This window comes from Helianthus annuus, chromosome 7 (assembly GCF_002127325.2).
Source record: "Helianthus annuus cultivar XRQ/B chromosome 7, HanXRQr2.0-SUNRISE, whole genome shotgun sequence".
Taxonomy (NCBI): Eukaryota; Viridiplantae; Streptophyta; class Magnoliopsida; order Asterales; family Asteraceae; genus Helianthus; species Helianthus annuus.
Window position 1 is genome coordinate 95,856,042 of NC_035439.2, and position 15,389 is coordinate 95,871,430.

At 37.1% G+C, this 15,389-nt stretch overlaps 2 protein-coding genes and 1 long non-coding RNA gene across 3 annotated transcripts; 2 read left to right on the forward strand and 1 right to left on the reverse strand.

Moving 5' to 3' along the window:
* The first annotated feature begins 214 nt into the window (after positions 1 to 214).
* Positions 215 to 1,777, forward strand: LOC110940441 (anthocyanidin 3-O-glucosyltransferase 5). The gene has a single exon (XM_022181976.2). It carries the CDS (start codon positions 221 to 223, stop codon positions 1,643 to 1,645), a length of 1,425 nt encoding a protein of 474 aa, XP_022037668.1. The 5' UTR covers positions 215 to 220; the 3' UTR covers positions 1,646 to 1,777.
* Positions 1,778 to 8,464: 6,687 nt separating this feature from the next.
* On the reverse strand, positions 8,465 to 11,593 carry LOC110922491. Its single transcript, XR_002583193.2, has 3 exons — positions 11,423 to 11,593; positions 11,211 to 11,350; positions 8,465 to 8,728 (listed from the first exon to the last, which is right to left on the reverse strand). It is a non-coding gene; the product is annotated as an uncharacterized LOC110922491 (long non-coding RNA).
* A 1,890-nt stretch (positions 11,594 to 13,483) lies between these two features.
* On the forward strand, positions 13,484 to 15,001 carry LOC110877327 (anthocyanidin 3-O-glucosyltransferase 5). Its single transcript, XM_022125473.2, has one exon. The coding sequence runs from the start codon at positions 13,517 to 13,519 to the stop codon at positions 14,939 to 14,941; it is 1,425 nt and encodes a 474-aa protein (XP_021981165.1). The 5' UTR covers positions 13,484 to 13,516; the 3' UTR covers positions 14,942 to 15,001.
* Positions 15,002 to 15,389: the final 388 nt, after the last annotated feature.

Below are 15,389 nucleotides of genomic sequence, written 5' to 3' on the forward strand. Positions count from 1 at the left end.
TTGTGCTGATTATATTTTTTGTAATTATTTTTAATTAGTTATAAATAAATATGGTCAAAAAGTCTAAATTACCCCTAAACTAATTTTTTATTGATGGACACTTGTCAATTATGTATTGGTTCTTATGGTTCTTACAAACTTAAGTGTTTGTATTTGATCCCATTCCTATAAGGTAGACCAAACATTTCCACCAGAAAACTTGTTCATCCTATTATCGAAAATGGCCACCAAACAACTTCACGTAGTAATGCTTGCAAGTCCCGGCGTTAGCCATTTACTCCCAATATTATTACTCGGCCACCGTCTTGTCACCCACCACAACCTCCATGTCACCGTCCTCGCCGTCACCACCACCGCCACCACCCCACAATCCCTATCCCAACTCATTACTTCCTTCGCCTCCCACCTTTCCGTCATCCAAATCCCGGCTGCCGACATCTCTTGCGTAGTTCCACCTGACGCCAAAGTTGCCACGCAACTTTGCGTTATGATGCGGGAAACAATTCCCTCCATCCGTACCACGATATCCGCGATGGACTCCCATCCCCACGTCCTCGTTGGCGATATTTTCGCCTACGAGTCGTGGGCCATCGCGGAAGAACTCGGGATACCAAAGTACTTGTTTGTAACGGGCACCGCATGGTTCACTGCACTCTTCACATACTCGCCATTGTTGGATAAGCAAGTGGTGGGTCAATATGTTGACAAGAAAGAGCCGTTGGAGATACCCGGCTGTACACCGGTCCGACCGGACGAGGTTGTCGATCCCATGCTGAACCGTGATGATGAGAACTATGCCGTTTACCTAAGCCAAGCAATTGGTGTTACTTTGGCAGATGGAATGTTAATTAACACGTGGGAAGATCTGGAACCTCAAACTCTTAACGCACTACGAACCAATGAAATCTTACGGTCCGTGGTGAAATACAAACCGGTTTACACAGTTGGACCGGTAAACAAAAGATATGAACCGGACGGGTTAAAGGGTGAAGTTGTTGAGTGGCTCGGCAAACAACCGGACCGATCGGTTATATACGTGTCGTTTGGAAGCGAAGGGACCATATCAGCCGAGCAAATAAATGAGTTGGCATGGGGTTTGGAGCTAAGCCGACAAAGATTTGTTTGGGTGGTGCGGCCACCGAATGGACATGTGTCAGATGGATCATTTTTCAAACCTGGTCAATCAGACACTACACGTGATTATCTTCCAGAAGGGTTTTTGACGCGGACCCAAAAAGTTGGGCTTGTGGTGTCATCATGGGCCCCACAGGTGGAGATTTTGAACCACACGTCTGTTGCAGTGTTTTTGACGCATTGTGGATGGAACTCAACGTTAGAGAGTGTTACGAATGGAGTGCCGATGATTGCATGGCCATTGTATGCGGAGCAGAAGATGAATGCCGCCATGTTGACGGAGGAGCTGAAGGTGGCGGTGAGGCCGGAGGTGTTGCCCACGAAGAAAGTGGTAGGGAGGGAGGAGGTTGCTAGGATGGTCATGAATTTAGTGGAGGGTGAAGAAGGAAAAGTAATGAAAATTAAAGTAGACATGTTAAAGGAAGGTGCGGAAAATGCAATACGTGAAAACGGTTCATCTTACATATCAATTTGTAAGTTCATTGAAGATTGTTGGTCTCAAATTAAGTAGTTTAAATGTAAGTATGTATGCGAGTAGAGTGTTTGCAATACCCTAAGTGTCTAAATAACTCAGTGTGACAACCCTCCAAATTACATGTATCCGTACGATTAATTAATGTTAATTAAAGTGCTTGATGACTGTGTTGAACTACTTAACTGGCTTCTGATTACTGTATCATACTTACATGTGCTTGTTAACATACTAGTTTTGTGCAGAAAAAGTTACTAAATAGTCCTGTATGCTTCCCTAAGTGTTGGGAATTAAAAGTGTTACAAAAAGATATATAAAAGACACTTTACGACATAACTTAGCACTTTAATTGAACAGTATCAAACCGAACAACCGGACATTACCCGGAACACTAAAATATTGCAAGAAACATTGTTTGTATTTTTTTAAGCTAGTTAGGGTCCCCGAACACCCTAACACACAATATATTACATAACACACTTATAACATTAACTAGATACTTAAAACCTAACTAGTTAACTAACTATTCATTGCAAACCAACTAAACCAACCCCCCCCCCCCAACCAAAAAAAACCGATTAGGATGTGGCCCCCACCCCTTTGATTTTCTTTGATTATTTATGTGATATGCTTAGTACTTGGAGAGCATTATACCTAGAGGTTAAAGGTATGTTGGAAGACCATGCTTTAAAAACCCATTAGACCTTCATCATCTCACATTTCACAATATCACCAACACTTGAACTTCTCTTCTTCTTCCCCTTGGTCTCGGCCGAATACCACACCCATACCACCACCATTTTCATCCAAGTTTCATCCAATCTCCATACATACAAAGGTGTTAGAGGTCATATAAAGAAGCTAGGAGCTTTCGGAAGTGCAAGAACCTCCTTCATTTGCTATTAACCACCTCATTTCTACTCTTGATCTTCCCTAGCTTAAACGCTAGTAGTAAGTCTCTTGAATATTCATTTGCTTCATATTTAGAGTGCTTAATAGTTAAATCATGATGAAACCTTTAGAACACTAAAAATCATAAAGATAGGTCTTGAACATAAAGCTAACTTAATGATGAAATATTGATAAAATGAAGAAGTAATGATATGAATGATGTTGTCTTGTATTGTTGATGATTTCTTGTTGCTTGTTTGTTGATTACTAGAGATATGATGTTAAATATCATAGTTGAAACTTGTTAAAGTAAGATTAAAAGCTTAAGTTAACAAGTTAGGAGGTGATTAGTGATTTCCATAAAAGAATCACCTCCATGTTTAAGCATGAACTTGGTAACAATATGTTTTCTTGAAAAATTAGTAAACAAAGTACGTTGGTGATCGTATGGATCCGAGGTTTACAAATGGTTTTTCCTAAATAAACCAAGAGTAGAAGATTATTTTTGAAAGGTTATGACTTTTGTTAAACCTACACTATTTTAGTAACAAAATAAGCGTAGAAATATTTTTAGAACAAGAAGATCCAATAAATACGCATTTTTGCAAAATGAGTTTACTAGTTGTAAACATCTAAAAATCCTGAGAATGAGATTTCAACAAAAGTAAACACACTTTGGAGGGTAACTAAACCCACTAAACACCCCACTAAGTTACTACGTGTTTTTATGAAAAACCAAGTTCATGTTGTATGTAAAGTGCATTGTTTTGCACTTGACTAGTGTAATGTTGTTTAGTAACTTGTCGTTGATTGATTGAATGAATTTTTGAAAAGAAAATGATATGCTAATACGCATGGACACCTCCATTTACAAAGGAAACTCTGGCGAAATTTTCTATGAATTCCAACACTTCGAAAATATCTTTCTAAACAAGCGTTACAAGTATATTTTATAGCTTGTGCTTCGAATATAAACTTCGCCATAATTTTTGGTAATAAAATACAAAGTGTCGGAGGTTGGTTTTTGTAAATAAAAATGGGTAAATATATATATTTAGAATATATATATCTTATACTAGAACACTTGTGTGGATACTTGTTTATTTGTGAGATAGTTATATTATTTTAGGGTAAAATAATGTAACTTAACAATATAACTTGACATTTGAACTATGTGGTATGTAATAGAAGTAATGAGTAGATAAACCGTACGTAGGATACGTGTTATGCATGAGAAACTGATTGTTATCTGTACCTTATTAGGACGTGCTTGATTTCCTGATTTACATGAGTAATTAATCTAACCGAGCAAACCAAGGTGAGTTCACACACTTTCTAAGGCATGGGATTCGCGGTGGTTGGGAATGGGGTAAAGAACTAAAACGGAACCTACATATCCTCCTTGGGTAGGATATGTACCGCCATCCTCCATAGGTAGGATGCCAATATTAATCCTGCGTATTCTCCTTGGGTAGAATACGTACGTTCGTCCTCCTTGGGTAGGACAACAACCTTAAAACTTACTAGACAAAACTCTATCATTAAGTCCCTCATTTTATATCGACTTAATCGCTGAGGCCAATGGCGAGCGGGTCATTAGTTAATAGCGCTATTAGGTTTAACAAACCTCACACCGTGCCAGTCGGACAGGCGTGTACTAATGGACTATGGCAAACTGTCAATGATGATAGACATTGACGTAGGGCACAATTATTGTTCGTCAGTTGTCGATATGTTATCGGTCTAGTGGTTCACATGGGGAAGCCCCCACTAAATATGGTTTGGGAAAAGAGAAATTGGTTAAACATACTTTCAACTATGGGGTAACCCCCACGGTTAATAAGCCAACGAAAGTCAAACCACGTTTTCAGAAACAACTTAAAACTAATCAACCAACCGTGAACTCACTCGCCTTTGTTGTTGACTCGATGTTACATGCCTTACAGGTCGCTAGATGCTTATGGAGCCTACACGAGGAGGAAGTCGTTGTGGGATATGGATTGTTATGTCCCGTGCTTAATATTTAATCCTTGTGAACCGATTAAACTTACGTTTTGAACTTTAAACTTATGAACTATGGAACTTATGTTTTGGACTTACGTTTTATGCTTCCGCTGTTAACTTAAAATCGGTTACCTTCTTAAGGTCACCAATCTTATTGTGGTTGGTTTTATTTACTTAATTGTGTTGTTCAATATGATTGGTGGCTCAATCCTGGTCATGTCATGCCTCCAAGCGGTGATACTCCGCGTGTGGATTTTGGGGGTGTGACACTCAGTGTTTAGTGATCAGGTTAATTTGTTTATTATACCGTTCCGCATAGTAGCCATGGTGTCTTTTTGCAAATAACTCTATCAATTAAATCCTTACAAAACAAACTCTTTCAATAAATCACATAAGTCCTTACAAGATCACATAAGTCCTTACAAGATAAATTCGGACTCTATAAGTACTTACAAGGCAAATTCGGACTCCATAAGTACTTACAAGTTAAACTCCATCAAATAAGTTCTATCACCACAAACACTATCAATTAAGTTCTTTCACCACAAACTCTGACAACTAAGTTCTATCTCCACAAACTCTAACAATTAAGTTCTATCATCACAAACTCTGACCAATTAAGTTCTTTCACCACAAACTCTGACAACTAAGTTCTATCACCACAAACTCTAACAATTAAGTTCTATCATCACAAACGCTAACAATTAAGTTCTAGAGTAAATTACAAGTTTTGTCCTTTATTTTTACACCAAATTGCAGGCATTATCCTTTACCTTTAAATTTGACGAGTTTTGTCCTTAACGTTTCAAAATCATGCACATTATGTCCTTTAGCCCTAATCCAGTTAGATTTTTTGGTTAAGTATAGTCATGTGCCTTGCACATGAGGGTATCCTTGTCTTTTTACCTTTTCAGGGGTTATTGTGTAAATAAGATATACGAGGACTATTTTACAAAAAAAAATGATATTTAATTAAACAAACCTCCACACTCTCTCTCAGTCTTCTCTCTCTCTCTCTCTCTCTCTCTAAAAAACCTCTGCAGTCTTCCCTCTCTAAAAACCTGTGCACGGTGGTGGATTGTGGTGGGTGTGATGGTTAAGAAAGGATCTTGATTTGAGATATGTGCTTAAAGACGGCGCGGAGACAAAGACGGTGGTTAAAGAAAGGATTTTTTTTCTTTTGCTGGTTTTTTGTATCAACTGATATTGTTAAGAAAGGATCATGATTTGAGATATGTGCTTAAAGAATATCTTGTTCTATTAAATTTTTAGCAAGAAAACCAAGGGTACCGATATTTGTGGGCATAAAGAAAAAGTTGAAAAATCCTATGAGCCCTAAAAGATAGAAAGAAAAAAAAACATGATGAAGGTGGGTGCATATTTTTTGATGAATCGGCGGTGGGTTAGGGGCGACGACGATAGAGACGGTGGTGGTAGTTTCAAGATGAATCGGCGACAACGACGATCATGATGAAGGTGAGTGCATATTTTTTGATGATCGGACTGTTGTGTTGGGTGGAATTAGACTGTTCTGGCAACGGTGGTGGGTGCAGTGGTGATTTAGGTTATGGTGGTGATTTGGGTGCGGCGGTGACGGTCATTACACTTAAACAAGTTCGGACCTTATGTTTTTAAATAAGTTCAGACCATATACTTAATCAACAAGTTCGGACCATATACTTATTCAACAAACTTGGACCATATACTAAATCACGAATTCGGACACAATAAATGCAGTTTTTTCAGCCAAAAAACCTCAAAAAATGTAGATTTTTTCTACGAAAAATCTCAAATAACACAGTCTTTTTTAGTGAAAAATGCAACCAGCAGCAGCGTCACTGCAGTTTTTTTAAAGGTTTTGGACCAGTAACACAACAACCAGCAGCAGTGCTCTGTCGATTTTTAGACTGGGTTCGGGCATTCGGCGAAAACAGCAACCAGCAACACTGCAGCAACGTTCTGCAGTTTCTTGGACTGGTTTTTGGGACCGGTTTTTTGAATCGGTTACAAATAAACCGGTTCTAAATAACCGGTATTAAAACCTAACTGATTCAGTTTGGACTAGTTTTAAACCCGTGTTAGAGTTTAATGATAAAACTATGTATTTGTTTTGTTTATTGTAGTCTTTATTATCAATTATAACCGTATTGTGGTGAATTGTTTTAGTTAATCTTTATGCTACAACTACTCTCTTTTTGTTGTTGAGTCAGATCGGTGGAAATTCCTTTTGATTGATCAAATTACTTTGATTGTGTAACCACAAATGATGTTGATCAACTCGTTAATGTAGTCAAAGAGTCCTTCCGTTCAGGCACTAAGAACTCAAGCGGAGAGAAGAAAAAAAACTTGTGCGCACTCCCTTACACAACTACTTAAATGACAAGTCGAAAATTATTTCAAAAATCAATTACTAACACAAATAACTTTTGTTTATTGGTTATCAATTTTTACATATTATCAAAATAGGTTGTTTAACCCGTGTATCACATGGATAGATAACCTAGTACCTATATAGAGAATTTACAATGGTTTTTACGTATTCACCTGGACATCCATTGACTTGTTTAAGAAAGCTTGAAATGTTTTGTTTTCCAAACATCATATTCATACTATATTGCGTATTTATCGGGATAATCTATAGTACCTTTATATAGAGAAGTTACAATGGTTTCTCGCTTTATTTTTTAGATATTTTGACAACCTATATAAACTGATAATATGCATTTAGATATTTTGACAACCTATATGAACTATATATGCATTTAGATATAATCCACCACCTATCACACAAGCCGTACAAAATAAAAAATAAATAAAACCAGTGGTGGACCCACACAATGGTGGGTGGGCGGTTGCACCCTTTAAAAAAATTAAGTGCTAATTTTCGTTGAAAATCCCAACCACATCCCATGAATTTTTTCAACCGCACCCCTTGAAAATTTTCAACCGCCCTACTTAGAAAAAAATATTATGAATATATAAAAGAAAATTAAACACTAATTATTATGAAGGGTAGAGATAGTGTACATTAATTCAGAAATGTGAGAAGTGTATTATAACACTATATATATAACACTATATAACACCATATAAACACCGTATAACACAATACAATGTAACACCATATAACACTATGTAACACTATATAATACTATATAACACTATACATCTATTATAGACATGCTATCAGACAAAATATAGTGTTATATTTGTTATATAGTGTTATATAGTATTACATAGGGTTATATAGTGTTATATGGTGTTATATAGTGTTATATGGTGTTTATATGGTGTTATATATTGTTATATATAGTGTTATAATACACTTCTCACATTTCTCACACTTCTAGATTAATGTACATGATCCTCTACCTTATTATGAATATATAAGTATATAACACAATTTGTATAATTATTCTTTAACCATTTATTTACCTTACTTAAACCAATCTACAATATAATTTTATTAATCCAACTATCCAACCCAACGATTTATCCTTTTTTATTGATTGTTTTTTGTTGTTTTATGTGGTGATTAGGAGAAAATATAGATGTATAAGAGTTTGATCTTTTTGTGTTTTTTTGACTTTTTTTAGTTGTTCTAGACTTGTAGTTTATTATTTTGTTGTTTTATTTTAACACTACAAGAAATTTCAGCTTTAGTGGCGACAAAAATCGTTGCTAAAGCTAGAAAAAGTCGTCGCTAAAGATAGAAATTGGCAATAGCGGCGACATGTCGTCGCTAAAGCTGTCGCCGCTACTGCTTCGTCGCTATTGCTTGATTTTCGTCGCTAAAGCATGTCTCCGCTATTGCTGATTTCGTCGCTAAAACATGTTATTCAATAGCGACGATGAGCGTCGCCACTAAAACGTTTTTTTTTTTTTTTGGATTTTCCATTTTTTTCGTTTTTTCCAGTTTTTTTTCATATTAAAACCTGTACATTTCTAGTTCATGAGCCACAAAAAACCAACCAAACATAAACTACATAAGCGTAAACTACATAAACGTCACAATCCGAATTCGTTTTAAGTCACTAATACGTCATAAACCTACTTAACATCTAAAATGCCATAATTTTAAATCATACCCATGTCATCATCGCTGCCATCATCCGCTTCTTCACCATCAACATCTTCGCTTCCAAACTTTGTCGGGTAACTTGAACTCAAAAAGTTTTGAAGTTCATTTCTAAAATCCGGGTTTTCGAACCAACTCTGGAATAGTGCCTACAACATTATATATACCAAATTTATTAAACTACCAAGTAAAGCAACCAACATATACAATAGGCTAGTTTCTAAACTAAAATAGCCAATGATCTCTAGATCAAGTGGTGGGGGCTTGCAATTCTCTTGAGAGATGCAGGTTCGACTCCCACTTGTTGCAGAGTGAGGCATTGGTGGGCAATGATTGGAGACACAGGGAAACCTGGGTTGGATCCTTGAGCCAAACGGGTTTTCCCGGTAATTTCACCGTCCTGCCTACGGGCGGGTGGGTTACCGGGTTTTCCCCGGAATTGGTGGTGGACTCAGGTTACTCTCGGAGTACTCCGTTTGTCCAGTGGGTGCCCCAAGAGTACTCGGGATTGAGTTTGTTGGCCGTTCAAAAAAAAAGGATAGTTTACGTTTTGTACCATACGTAATTCGTATGCGTATAATACGGTTCCAATTCGCGAATTCGCTCCATCAATTCAGTGCATCATGCTATTCAATTCTGTGAATTTCCAGCATCAATTCATTGAATTTCCTTTTTCAATTCACTGAATTTCATTTGCCCTAATAGCGAATTTTTAGGGTCAATACGTACATGGGTGTTGGTAAGAAATTCTTGTTCACGTTCTCTTCTTTCATAATCATTAGTTCATTTAGTTAAAATAAAAAACAGAAATAGTTGATAGTTTTGTTACCGATCATGAACTTCATTACTACATATGCTCTGATAGTTCTTTTTATAAAGCTGCTGATCATGAACTTCATTACTACATATGCTCTGATAGTTCTTCTTATAAAGCTGCTGATCATGAACTTCATTACTACATGCTGCTAGTTGTTGTTAATAGCAAAAATTAAAAACTAAAACAGTCTACATGTTGATAAAAAACAGATTTTCTGACTTATTATAAAGTTGTTGATCATGAATTACTACAGCTTTGTTATATTCAGTCTATGTATCATCTCTATGTATTATAAAAAAAACTAACAGCTTTGAAACAGTCTATATATTATAAAAACAACTGTATAACAGCTTTGAAACTTTATGGTTATGTTTTCTCTTTGCTAATATGAATATTGGATTTTGATCATTTGGATTTATGAAATTAGTAATTTTTGTTTTAGTTTGTGTTTACTAAACCGGACGGAATGGTACGCCGTACCGAATCGTACCGAAATGAATCTACCCCGCTGCGAACCGAATTCGTCCCAACTAGCGAATCGCGAACCCGAACCGCGTACCCGAACCGGAGCGAACCGCGAATTAGGTGACTATGTCCTTGATACCCCGTGAGTCCATGATGATGATGATACAAATGTCAACCGGCACAAGTGCTAGACTACTAATATGTTACAACTATAATGAAGTAAAGTGAGTGAAACTATCTAGTGGTTTTCATTTGTATAAAAAATGAACTGATCTGTTGGTTTTCATTTTCTGATAATAGCATTTTTTATGCTAGAAATCTATCCAGTTGACCTTTTGTTCATTTTTATTAGTAAAGTAATTTATGCATTTGGATAATTTTAAATACAACTTTTTTTTAACAACAAAAAAATATCACAAAAGAAAAACCATAACTTTGTGTGCAACTAACCTTATTTGTCACAATTTATGACTCATAAATTAACAGTCTACATCTTTAAAACAAGCCATGTTCTACCCTTTCTCTATTTCAATCTTCTGTATAATCATAACATCAATCACCACACAAGTGTATAGACTATAGTAATAGTTAATGCGTACCAATGCCTATCATGCCCCCTTTCCCTTTCATATTCTCAATCACGTTGTTGTTTCATCTAATCTCACAGCAACATGAATACCTGGTCAGTGTGACCCCTACAAATTACAATAGCCTACAAACTATGACTACAAATTACACAGCAACATGAATACTTGTTGAGGCGTGCGTGCGGTGCAGTCGCCGCTGCTGCATGTGGCGTTGCTGCTGCAGCGTGCGCGCAGTCGCCACTACGGCGTGCGTGCAGTTGCCGCTGCGGCGTGCGTGCAGTCGCCTTTTATTGGTGTTTTTGAACAATTTTAATTATGTTTATTTTGGTGTTTGGTGTTGTGGCTTGCATTACTGTACTCTAGCGTCACTTGTGAGGATGTGTGGAGGTATTGAGCAACTTGTTGCTTGATGATGGTGGTGTAAGTTTACAAAAAGCCTTGTAAATGTGGACTTTGGAAACTCTCAATAGCTCTAAATTATATATATTTACCTGCCAAATTCTATGCGCACAGAGTCTAAATCTTGTATTTTAATTGATATTCGTTAAATTTAGGAATCTCTTTTTAATGATTTAACAAGTTAAGTATCAAATAATGCAGTTTCTATTCCACTGATTTGTCAGAATTATATGAATATCCTAAGGAACATTTGCACAGCTGAAGCTTCTATATATCACACCATACACCACTCAACTTATATTAAAGATTCATTCTGTACTACACAAAATTAAGAAATTAAAAGAGAGATTGAAAAGAACTAACCAGAGGTGACCAGATTTCAGTGGAGATGGCTGGATTTCAGTAGAGGTGATCGGATTTCAGTGGAGATGGCCGGATTTCAGTAGAGGTGACCGGATTTCAGCAGAGATGACCGGAAGTGGTTGCATTTTAGTGGAGGTGACCTACAAACACTATAAAAAATCAAGAAATATAACTATATAACTAAAATAAACAACAATATAAAGAACCCTAACCGTGTATGTCGCCGGAGGTGGTAGAAATTGAGTGGAGGCGGCCGGAATCTTTAGTGTTTTGAGTGGGGTGGACGGAGCACAGCTTGGAACGGGGCTCACAAACACCAGAAACCCTAACTTGGAACCATATTAGGGCTCTGGAGATGGTGAGTGGAGATGTGTAGGGTAGAATGGAGGGAAAGGGAATGGATAAGGACTTTATCCCGCTTAAAACCCTTTAGTGGCAACTCAAATGAGATATTTCCCAGATCGTTGGATCAGGTCTTCATCCAACGGCCAATAAGCGGTTAATGGTCCCATGACACGGATCCACCTTTAGCGACGACATATTAGCAGTCGCCACTAATACTGTCGCCACTAAAGCTCAAAATTCTTGTAGTGTAAGTTTTGTTTGTTTATATGATTACTAATCAACATTTAAAACTAGGGCTTGAATATTTGAAAATTAAAATTGAAAATTATAGTCTATGGTATTGGTTGAACATTATTATTTATTTTGTTTAAGTGTTTAGTGTTGTTTTATGAACTTATGGAGCGATTTATATGTGATAAGAACCATGAATAGAGAAGTTATGGCGCGATTTCTCAAGAGGAAATGCGTTGTACTACTTTTTTTGTCGGATTTTTCTAATTAAAGATTAAGCTATGTCTTAGATAAGTTTTTTTGTTGTTTTATTTAATGGTTAAGGTAAATAGAAGTAGGTAGGGTTTGAATTCTGATGTTTTTTTGTTGTTACTTTAGTTACTTGTGAGGGTTTTTTTACTTATATTGTTTACTATTTTACTTGGAACTTTGTTTGTTAATGTAATAGGAAGTTAAGAAATATGGTTTGATTGTCGGAAATAAGGAAACAAATAGTATATGGACTAGTGTGTAATATGTTGGACTATATAAACACCATCTTTGTATAACCCTATTTTTTGTACAATACAATTTCAATACAAACAATTCCAAACCACATTGTTTTCTCTATACCAAACAACATTGATTGTTTCAAAATTGAAATTGACCCAACTCGACCCGATTTGATCCGACCTACGAAACTTTGTTTGTTTATGTTTACATGTTTTACATGACCCGACCTGATCCGATCCGACTCGTTATGAACTGATTTTTTTTATATAGCTAGGGATCTAAAATTTTTTAATTTTTTTCGCATTTTCAGAAAAGAATTTCTAGGTCCGCCAGTGAATAAAACTCAAGGCAAATTTGATATAACCGTTACTTATCACGCTAGGAACATGCAAATAATATCTTTTGCAAAGAAATATATGTTGTAAAGAGTCGTTGAACTTACCTGTATAGTTAATATTCATTTGATATAAACACAACAATTACCTGTATAGTTAATATTTATTAAGTGTGGTTGAGCTGTTAGACTACATCAACAATCTGCAGATGGAGGGGAATAAGCAATAGGCGGTTTACATGATCTCGGCTACGGGTTGCTGGTCGTTGTGGAAAGCACGCAATGACAAAATCTTCAACAACAAAGCTTGTCAGTTATCGAAGATGATGGGGGAGGTAAAAGCACTGTCGTTTCTGTGGCTAAGTTCAAGGGCGGCAAAACTGAAATTAGAATGGATGAATTGGAGGGAGTTTAGGTTCATATGGTAATATATCAGATCATGTAACACATGACTGAGGTTGTATCTCCTCTGTTATTTATTTTCTTTTTTTTCCCATGTACTGTTTTTTCTCCTTGAGCAGCTTGCTCAGGTTCAATAATATTCCGCCTTTTATCAAAAAAAAAAAAAAAGTTAATATTCATTTATGATATATTATAATGCCATCACTGCTAACATTTAAGTTGATGGTTTTTTTTTCAATATCTATATAATATGTTGGAAAATTTCAGTCTATAACAAATAGAATTTCAAGATATGAAAGATCATATAGTGTAAGCTTAATGTATAGTTAAAGATGAATTAATTGCATATTAACAATGAGGAGAAGATTCATGTTATTACGAATTTATGAAACGTTGATATTTTAAGTTGAACTAAACAATTTTCTCCTTCATAAATAGAGTACTATATATGACGTAGATCGACAAAACATTTCCACAAAACTTATTCATCCTATTATCAAAAATGGCCACCAAACAACTTCACGTAGCAATGCTTGCAAGTCCCGGCGTTGGCCATTTACTCCCAATATTATTACTCAGCCACCGTCTTGCCACCCACCACAACCTCCGTGTCACCGTCCTAGCCGTCACCGCCACTGCCACCATCCCACAATACCTATCCCAACTCATTACTTCCTTCACCACCCACCTTTCCGTCATCCAAATCCCGGCTGCTGACATCTCCGCTGTCGCTCCACGCAACGCCAACGTTGTCACGCAACTTTGCGTCATGATGCGGGAAACAATTCCCGCCATCCGTGCCACTATCTCCGCAATGAACTCACGTCCCCACGTCTTCGTTGGTGATATTTTTTCCAACGAGTCGTGGGCCGTTGCGGAAGAACTGGGGATACCGAAGTACGTGTTCGTAACTGGCAACGCATGGTTCACCGCACTCTTCACTTACTCTCCGGTGCTTGATAAGCAAGTGGTGGGTCAATATGTTGACCAGAAAGAGCCGTTGGAGATACCCGGCTGTAGACCAGTACGACCGGACGAGATTTTCGATGCCATGCTGAACCGGGATGATGAAAACTATGACGTTTACCTAAACCTAGCAGTTGGTGTAACTTTGGCAGATGGAATGTTGATTAACACGTGGGAAGATCTTGAACCTCAAACTCTTAACGCACTACGAACCAATGAGATTTTACGGTCCGTGGTGAAATACAAACCGGTTTACACAGTTGGACCGGTAAACAAAAGATATGAACCGGACGCGTTAAAGGGTGAGGTTGTTGAGTGGCTCGACAAACAACCAGAGCGGTCGGTTATATACGTGTCGTTTGGAAGCGAAGGGACGATATCAGCCGAGCAAATAAATGAGTTGGCTTGGGGTTTGGAGCTAAGCCGACAAAGATTTGTTTGGGTGGTGCGGCCACCGACCGGACATGTGCCCGATGGATCTTTTTTCAAAGCTGGTCAATCAGATGCTACATGTGATTATCTTCCGGAAGGGTTTTTGACGCGAACCCAAAAAGTTGGGCTTGTGGTGTCATCATGGGCCCCACAGGTGGAGATTTTGAACCACACGTCTGTTGCAGGGTTTTTGACACATTGTGGATGGAACTCAACGTTAGAGAGTGTTACGAATGGAGTGCCGATGATTGCATGGCCATTGTATGCAGAGCAGAAGATGAATGCTGCCATGTTGACGGAGGAGCTGAAGGTGGCGGTGAGGCCGGAGGTGTTGCCGACGAAGAAAGTGGTGGGGAGGGAGGATGTTGCTAGGATGGTCATGGATTTAGTGGAGGGTGAAGAAGTAAAAGTAATGAAAATCAATGTAGACATGTTAAAGAAAGGTGCGGAAAAGGCAATACGTGAAAATGGTTCATCTTATATATCAGTTTGTAAGTTCATTGAGGATTGTTGGTCTCAAATTCAGTAGTAAAAAGATATATAAAAAGTTAGATATCATAAATCGCAAAATAATGAATTATGTTTATTTATCCAATACTACTCCTATCTAAGGATCTGTTTCTTTCATAGAACTGTGAGAATAGAGTAATATACTGTATATAAAAGATATAAAACAACAATAAAATGTATTAAGTTTTATAGTAACAAGTATAAGACAACAATAAAGTGTGGTTCATGAATAATTTTTATTTAAACTAATGCATTCGAGTAAATAGTATTTTGAAAACCTACTATGCTAATATTCAACTTGCAATAATGAGTAAGTTGTCTTTTCATAAACCACGAACTTTTAACACCGCATGATTCATATGACGTAAAACATAGACAATGTTGAATGTATACCGACACGTATTAAACATACGTAGGGTTAAAAAAATCCGAGAGACCAAATGTGACCATCAAACACAATGGCAAGT

What these genes read in the sequence shown, in the direction of transcription:
- LOC110940441 (XM_022181976.2), top strand. Translation starts at nt 221, where the DNA reads ATGGCCACCAAACAACTTCACGTAGTAATGCTTGCAAGTCCCGGCGTT.
- LOC110877327 (XM_022125473.2), top strand. Translation starts at nt 13,517, where the DNA reads ATGGCCACCAAACAACTTCACGTAGCAATGCTTGCAAGTCCCGGCGTT.